This window comes from Lycium barbarum, chromosome 11 (assembly GCF_019175385.1).
Source record: "Lycium barbarum isolate Lr01 chromosome 11, ASM1917538v2, whole genome shotgun sequence".
In the NCBI taxonomy this organism is placed as follows: Eukaryota; Viridiplantae; Streptophyta; class Magnoliopsida; order Solanales; family Solanaceae; genus Lycium; species Lycium barbarum.
Genome location: NC_083347.1, coordinates 19,288,786 through 19,297,588, shown reverse-complemented (window position 1 = coordinate 19,297,588; position 8,803 = coordinate 19,288,786). Strand labels below are relative to the sequence as shown.

General features: G+C 33.9%; 1 protein-coding gene across 1 annotated transcript; it reads left to right on the top strand.

Moving 5' to 3' along the window:
• Window positions 1–2,833: 2,833 nt before the first annotated feature.
• LOC132618074 (uncharacterized GPI-anchored protein At1g61900-like) lies at window positions 2,834–8,007 on the top strand. Its single transcript, XM_060333126.1, has 8 exons — window positions 2,834–2,887; window positions 3,818–4,009; window positions 4,279–4,875; window positions 5,415–5,660; window positions 5,800–5,811; window positions 6,264–6,407; window positions 6,573–6,623; window positions 7,632–8,007. The coding sequence occupies exons 1-8, from the start codon at window positions 2,848–2,850 to the stop codon at window positions 7,700–7,702; spliced, it is 1,353 nt and encodes a 450-aa protein (XP_060189109.1). The 5' UTR covers window positions 2,834–2,847; the 3' UTR covers window positions 7,703–8,007.
• Window positions 8,008–8,803: the final 796 nt, after the last annotated feature.

Genomic DNA, 8,803 nt, shown 5'->3' with positions numbered 1-8,803 from the left:
AAATAAACTATTCACACATATTAAATAAATATGTTTCAAAAAAAATACTTGCCAATTAAATCACCATGCCACCAATTCCCGCAAGTCAAGAATGCCCTTTAAAACTACAAAAAGGATATTTTAGCGAAAACGAGTTCAAAAGTGCTAAACGACCAAACGGGTCGTTACAAGAAGTTTTATGTCATAAAGAAAATTCAGACTATTATATCTAAGATTTAAACCTGTCCTATTATTTATTTTGGGCTGTTTTCCAAATTAATTTATTTCCACTTCCTTCGAAAAATAAAAAAACTTTTTGCATACGCTATCCGGCAATTCTTCAAATATATCTTACCATAACCCAAGGAGAAATTTTAACGTGGTATCATCAAGCCAATTTTTCATCTAAAAAAACTTTACAGTTCTAAAACTTTGATTTTATCTTCATTTTTAGACAAATGCCTATTAGATATAACTCATTTTTATATCATATCTAACTAAAGTATGACACACAAATAAGATCAACGTTTAAAAAAAGTAAATACTTACCTACATTTACACTAAAACAATGTAACTTAATTATCATAATTAAATGATTAATTGAAGTGAAAATATACATTACTTAACCATGAATAAATGATAGTTGTGCATGTTCCAAGACATATCATGGATTCATTGATTTGACGTGAACTTTCGTAAGTAAATATTTACCTACAAAAAGTGGATGCATCTCCTCTTATATATAGGGTTTTGCTAACCTACAACATGAAAGGTGGTAGGATAACGATGTATTTCACCAAAATGCCATTACTATCTATTGTCATCTCATTAAATGTAGGGGCGTTTTTGTCTTTCAACCCGAAATGTCTAAAACCAGCCCAACTTATTTTCTCATCTTCCCCCTTAAGAACCCTTCTTCTGCTGTTCAAACAATCCCTGAAAGATTCCAATCTCAGCCAAATTGATTCCTGTGCTTACTTCTCACCTAAGAAATCCTAATTATCATTTCTTTCCTGTTCACTTCCTTTCTCCACAACGTTTTACCATTTTGGTTAAACCCACGAATCATAAGATTTGTCTGTAAATCGATGTTTGGTAGCATTTGAATAATATTACAAACTTGGCCATTCTCAGAGCACATTTGAATGGAGTCAATCTTTTATAGATCTAGTATTATAAATCTCGCAAGTTGCAGCTTTGAAGATTTACTTACGACCCAAAAAGAAAAGATACTGCAAAGAGCTTTGAGTAGAACAACCATGAGTTTTAAGAAAAATCGGATTGTTCTTTGCTTAGTCTTTGATTGAATGAGAAGAAGAGGGAGGTAAGAGAAAGCAATCTAAACAAGCTGGGTTTAATTCTTGAAAGAAATTCTGTCTAAAGACAAAAACGCCCCTACATTTAATGAGATGTAATGGCATTTTGGTGAAATAAAATATGGGTATATATATATAGGGGTGCTTAGTGTATTTATCCTATTAATTGTATCGATCGGTTATACATTTTTATTTTTGATGATAAACAATCATTCTTCTCAAAAAATATTAAAGAAAAATGTGTCTGTAGACATTAAAATTTTATTGGATTTAACATAGGACTCAACAAGACTAGTTCAATCCACCTTCAAACTCTAAGGTCCATTAGGATTTCTTAGAGGCTACTTTACCTTAAACTCTAGCTCACCCGATATAAAGGGACACATATTCACTTGAAAAGACATCTCAAATATCCACCAATTCATCGGTATCTAAAAAGAGGTCAATATGTGGTCGAATATTTCTTGATAATCAAATACTTCAAGAAGATCCATAATATCCTTTCATGGAGATCAAATACATCCCAAGAAAGTCCACATATATCCAAATTCAAATCATCCTACGTTCGAGAAATACGCTACTAACGGCCCTCGAATCACGGAGAAAATTAGGGGAGAGAAATCAAGGGAATAAACAGAATTGTACCCGCATTCTTTATCAATAAAATCTCTATTTCAACATATTTGTTTATGATATGCAGTTTTATTTCCGTATATCAAAATTTGTTGCAAACAGTGTCAAAGGTGTATATGTACTTCCTCCATTCCATTTTACAGAATATGAAATGAGGGTCAAATATCTAGACCTAGATTTTTTTTTTTTTTTTTTGAAAAAACTTCATATATAGAACAACATAAAAGAGTACTAACATAAATCACATGAGTACTTAATAACTTAATTTTCTTAGTTAAATGTTATAAGAAAATTTTGGTTAAAGGAAAAAAGTTTACTCCTTAAATAATACTCCCCCGTGTCAATCTATGTGACACTCTTTATTTTTTAATCAGCAAAAAAAAAAAAAAACTTTTTTATATTTAATAACAATTTAACTTTCAAATACTCATTTTACCCTTAACTAGAAGATTCAGGGACACACAAATTGTTAGGACTCATTTGAATGTTGGAGGATTAATATACTCCTATTGTTGATCTCTAAGGAAAAGTCCAATGGAGGAAACACCGCTTCTTCTCCACAAGCAATCAAATCACTTTAAGCTACCCTTTCTAATGGCATGTGACTCTCACGTTGACGATTCTTCATTTGAAAGTTAGAGCACGGACAGCTAAATCACCTCATCTCTCTGTGTGAAACTATTGAAACTCCCAGTCTTCAACAAAGTCCACTCTTTTAACTAGCTGTATTCACTAATCCTCCTGAATATACGCAGATGACAAACAGCTTACGTAATTAATTGGACATACTAAATACACACTCATATGCTTATATGAAATAGTACCGATAGCTTAGAATAACCATTCAAATTAATATATATTCTGTGTTTATATACACACGCATTCTTTGCCATTAACGTTAGTGATCAAAACTTAAAAAATGAGTAGAGAGTCTCAAGTCTCTCTAGTGTTGCTTTTCTGTAAGTTTTTTCTCAATGTCATTTGATTCGTCATTGTTTGATGCTTTTATTACTTGTAAAAATATTCAAGTAAGGAGGAAATATGTTCTTTAAGTCAGTCTAACCTTTCTAGAGTCATCAGGCATGATTAGGATGAAAAGTTTTGAAAATGGAGAGCACTGTATCATTTAATTAACATCATGTGGTGCTCTCTTGATATTTAGAATTGGTGATTAAGAGACAAAGGAGCTTAATTACTTGATGATATTGGTTTTTGTTTTCTACTTTTCCTTTCTTTTGTTCGCAATGCAATGTTCGGTATATATTGGATTTGTCAACTCAAAGTTGATCATATTTCCGACGTTAAGAATTAGGAATATTATCTATTCTAAATAAGATTTTTGTCTAAATCAAGATGAGTTCTGCAAACATATCTTATTGTGCCACTTGGGGGAGGAGGTAGCAGAATGATTACCAGAGAACTATCTTCTGGTACTTAGATATCTGTGATCTTCTTAGAAAAATTTGAGCACAGTACGTGCCTACACATTCATATTTCGTGTGCCTGTTCTCCATTGTGACTGTTAAAAAGAAGTTATCATCTGCTCCTCATTATCCTTGGATTATATAAATTTTCTTGTTGACAGAACCAACAAATTATAATTAGATATTCCTACTATTAATGGAACTAATATACAGGTGTGATAAGATAGACCTAGAGTGAGCGTAAGGAACGTGAGTAACTGATAATGCAGGTTTCTTCAATAGCAATGTGCATAAGCAAGTTGTTTATTTTTAAGACACTAACATGATGACCTTCATGCTGAAAAACAAACACGGCGATGTGCGCCATGATTGAACTCACAGCCCTTTGGATTTCCGTTTGCTATGATAGATTTCTCTCCTGCTGATGTTTAATCATTCATGTGGTCTCTGTGAACTGTGTCTCAGTTTCAGGATTTTATGGATCTCTGTGCACTGAAGATAGTGATACTCTGGACTCTTATTTATTAAGTAAAAGTAATTATGATGCCTCTCCAAACATCTCTCCTAGCATTGCTCTGGAAGCTATGTTGCCTTCTTTAGCACCTTCACCGTTGATACCAATGCCATTTACATACACTGGTGTGCCAAATTTATCAGGTATTCACAACAGCAACTTTTACAAACACTTAATCCTCAAATCGAAGAATGCCACATTCATAAAATATCACGCAGACTGGACGATTTAGATGGCAAAGGAAAAAGGGTCATTTCTGTCTTGTTCAGCTTCGCTTAATTGCCTGTGCATAATTTAGGCTTCTCATGATAGTGAGCTTCCAATACATCATAGGGGTTGTTCTAACAAGTACTATTTCAGTTAGTTTATATAAGGGTTACTGATGGTTTCATCTGCCTATCAACTTTTTCAGGACATTGTGCATTCAATTTTTCCGCAGCAGATAGTATTTTGCGAACAACAGCAACAGATTGTTGGTCTTCACTTGCTCCATATCTTGCCAATGTGGTATGTTGTCCTCAATTTGATGCTAGCCTAGTAGTTCTTGTAGGACAGGCCAGTAGTGAATCACAAAGGCTAGCACTGAATGGGACTCATGCTAGGCATTGCCTATCAGATGTTGAACAAATTCTAGAAAGTCAAGGTGCCAGTGAGAAACTTCTTGACATTTGTTCAGTGGGTGTCTCCAATCTTACAGAATCATCTTGTCCTGTTATAGATATTAACGAAATTGAAAGCAGTTTAGATACCTCATCTTTGCTGGCTGCTTGTGAAAAAATAGATCCAACTACTGAGTGCTGTGACCAAGTTTGCCAGAATGCTATATCAGATGCAGCTGAAGTGTTAGCTTTCAGGCACAAAAATGTGAGTGCCGCCCTCGCTTTGGCAGAGAAATCAACTCTTGTAAGTGACTGTAAGAGCATTATATTACGATGGCTGGCCAGCAAATTTGATCCTTCTTCAGCTAATAGAATCATCAGAGTACTTTCAAGCTGTGATATAAACAAATGTAAGTGCAGGAATGTGGAACTTAAAGCAATAATAATAAGGATTTTTTCATTTTGGCCCGTCGTCCGAAATTAATTACGGGCGCGAGCCGAATATACAAAGCATATACACTGATTATGTTTATTATATGTATATTTATGTATAATACGTATATTAAATGTGTATTTAGACTTAATATACGGATCATATACATTTCGGCTATTATTTTTTTAGGGCGGTCCAAAAAGGTGATTATCCGATAATAATATCATTTTGACACCAGATAGTATTATTTTAGACGAAACTGCTTTATAGCTGGGCTCTTTGGGATTTTTCCTTTCAAACACCTATCAAACAATAGGAAACTGGAAGCTACAAGTTGAATCATACAAGTCTGCCTAATATTTTTCGGCCCCTAGCACTAGAAAATGTGAAATTTAACCAATTTAACTTTGTCCTCTAAAAATTGTGAGTGCTACGATGCATAACGTGTCAATTTAATTTAAACATAGATGTTTTGGGATGATTAATTCAGGATTGTTTTTCTTTCTGTACTACTAGCATGTCCGTTGGTGTTTCCGGACATAAAGAACATTTCCAGAGAATGTGGAGAGGTAACAAGTAATGAGACGTCCTGCTGCAATGCAATGAATAGTTACTTGTCGCGCTTGCAACAGCACAGCTTCATTACAAATCTCCAAGCTTTAAATTGTGCTACATTGCTTGGCAAGAAGTTGCAAGAAGAAAATATCATCAGTAATATTTTTGGTCTTTGCCATGTAAATCTCAAGGATTTTTCTATTCAAGGTCAGTTCTTTTGCAGCATCTGTTCATCCTGCAATGATTTTCTCTTGTTACTGATTATATTATTGACATTGTTTGGGTGTTCAATTTGTTCTTACTGTGCGGAACCCTGGATTCCATTTGCCACATTCTGATGCACCAGTCGATGAAAAAGGTAATGAATTACTCTAAATTATAGAACTGTCTTTATAATCATATGTTGCCACATAAAGTTGAAGACACGTGAAAGTAAATTGAGTTGCAATATCTGATTTCATTTATAGATTACTAGTTTAATCTTGATCCTTCAGAAGTATGGGACAAACTTCAGCAGTCTGGAGTTAGTTTATTTGACAGGTTGAACTTCATTATGGATTTTTTTTTTCCTTTTTTTCTGGTGCATAACTTATCATTTGTTGCCTATATACACTTCCTTCTCTAGGCATATAATTTACTCCTTTTATTAGATACAACATTGTTTAACATATGCAACATGAATGAATGATGATATTTCTTTCTGCTCAATAATTGAATGATATTTGTATCTTTAGAGAACTGCAATCGTCGTGTAGGTTCGCTGTCATTCGTTCTCATGTTTGGCTGATTTTTTGTTTTAATTTACTGTAGAATCGGGATGCCTCTTGCCGAGCTCGCCTACAGATTTAACATATGACCAGACTTCAGGAATTGGCTTCATTTGTGATCTTAATGACAATGTGGCAGCTCCTTGGTCCTCAGCATATTCTCGTGCTGCTTCTACCTGCAACAAGAGTATGTACAACTTTAATTTTCCCTTCAGATTACTTTGAAAGAGATATAGAAATAAGCTTCCTTTACAATTGCAAAGGTCTTTGAACTTTCCTTTTCCTCTCCTTCTGATTATGCCCTCGTAAAAAGAGTGTCGTTTACTTTGATAACAACAAAATGGTTTTGCAGCTGTTGCACTTCCAGAACTTCCCAAGGCAACATCCTCTCAGCTCAGTAAAGGTATGGCACAATAGCTACAGCCTTGTATCTCTCAGTAGAAACCTAACTCTAATTGCCCGATTTGTTTAGAACGCGTTTCTGATTATAAATAATAAGTTGTTAGATAACTCATTCAATCTTATAATCACAATTCACATACATCAGCTTAATATGTTGTTACTAGTTCAAAAAATTGGCCATTCCAGACAAATAGCGAATATGATTAATGAAGCTGATTTAACAGTAAATACTGATTAAATTAGGCAAAATGATCCGAACTAGACAGACCCTTAGCCTATTGCTTTCATACTTCACCAGCATGAAATGTCAAAAATTAGAGCTTCAACTTCAATAATTCCTTTACCGCATACTCCATAGTTTAAGTATTGCTCGTTGGGGGAGGATAGAGAATTTTAGTCAAATGCATTCTTTGGTCATGGACAAGGTCATGAAAAGTTCTAAACTGGCCAACTTTGTTGATATTGAATCTGTCAATGAGGCTGCTAGAATGTTAATAGATTTGTCAAGGAGATATTTGAACTAGATGTCCAAAACATTAGTGTCCAATGAAGGAAACAACATCTTCAAGCAGAATACTTATTATAATTTCTCCAAATTTAAGAAAGTTTTGGAACAAGAAAGAGTGGTAAAGTTGGATTCCTATTGAGAATTTCTAGAGACATATCACAACTAGAGAGCTACAAGAAGAATCTCTTGAACTTTTCATTAATTATTTGCATTAGGCCAGAAGGGCTCAACCATCAGTTGTACAATTTTCGGTCTGCATCATCAATAAACTAGATGATACAATACTTTTTTTTGGCTCCAGGCATCCAATATATGAAACTAACTGACTCGATTAATCTGGAATCGCGGCTGGTAGAATTAGATGTTACTCATCTATTCCTGTTCTTCTAGTGTCACAAATTTTCTAATGAAGAAAGTTGATTCTCTCCAAATTTATTTGTAGGCCAATAACATGCAGCATATAATTGTATCTAAGCCTAACTAATTTTTCTTGCGTTTCAGGAGTCTACATCAAAGATATGGTGTATGCCCTGCTTTTTGCTTCATCAATGGTCATGCAGTTGCTCATTTGACTCTGCTGGATAACTTGGATTTTCATCAAAGAAATACTATGATATATAGTAGTAACAATTATAGACAACTCCATCTGTATGCCCCGAAAGAAAATGTGAGCACAAGTAGCTCAAATTTGCAGCTTGTACCACATCATTTATTTATCATTCATCATTCTCTCTTTTACAGCATCATTTGTTGCGATAAAAAATGTATAGACAAACTCTGGATTGGCGATTATTGTATATGCGTGGTTTAATCTGTTAATTTTGGTGATCAATTCCTTAAAACTCTTTTAGCGGTTATGATATTGACAAAATTTTGGTTTATATACCAAAATTGAGAGAATGGTTTGGCAAATTTTTACCAGGTCATGTACCATCATGTATAATTTGTCAAGGATAAATGCTTACATTTACGGAGATTCGTTTTATATCTCCCTCCCTTTATTTATAATCTTTTGTTCTATATGCTATTCATATGGTAGGAGTCTAGTCAAACCCCCTTCACCTCAAAACGGATAGATTAAAACAAATATCATACATGTGAGATAAAATAAAGCCCATATGATTAAACCCATTTTTTTTTGTCTTAAATACATATTTTGATTACACCAATGATCAATTCATTTTGTCACGGTCGATCACTCAATCAACTCAATGAGTGTAATTTTTAACCTACTGTCACAAAATAGAGAATGACGATTGTCCAATTAATTTTAGGCTTGTTACTCTCGCCACATTGTAACTTAACCCATGAATCGGTAAAGATTCTAATCTACTTCAAAAGAAAATTATAATCAAAACCCTTTCACGTGAAGCCAAAATGTAATGAACTCGATATAATTCTCCCAAATTATCCACCAAACTTCAATAATATTCAACCTAACAAACTCAAATTACAACTGACTTAGCGAAAATAGGATCAACAACTAAATCAACAGTAACTATAGCAGTTCAAATACGAATTACACGAGTAATAGAACTTAAGTAATTCAAACCCAGCTCAGTAACAATCCAGTTCAATTCATCAACATACCTGGAATGGAAGTGAATTGAAGCTTAGAATGCGATCTATAACTTGTCAATGATGAACTAATTCATAACAACAATGGATAAGGA

Excerpts from the sequence above, each read along its gene's own strand:
- LOC132618074 (XM_060333126.1), top strand. The coding sequence starts at position 2,848 with ATGAGTAGAGAGTCTCAAGTCTCTCTAGTGTTGCTTTTCT. Across the intron at positions 4,876-5,414 it reads AAGCTGTGATATAAACAAAT|CATGTCCGTTGGTGTTTCCG; the intron begins GTAAGTGCAGGA and ends CTGTACTACTAG. Across the intron at positions 6,624-7,631 it reads ATCCTCTCAGCTCAGTAAAG|GAGTCTACATCAAAGATATG; the intron begins GTATGGCACAAT and ends CTTGCGTTTCAG.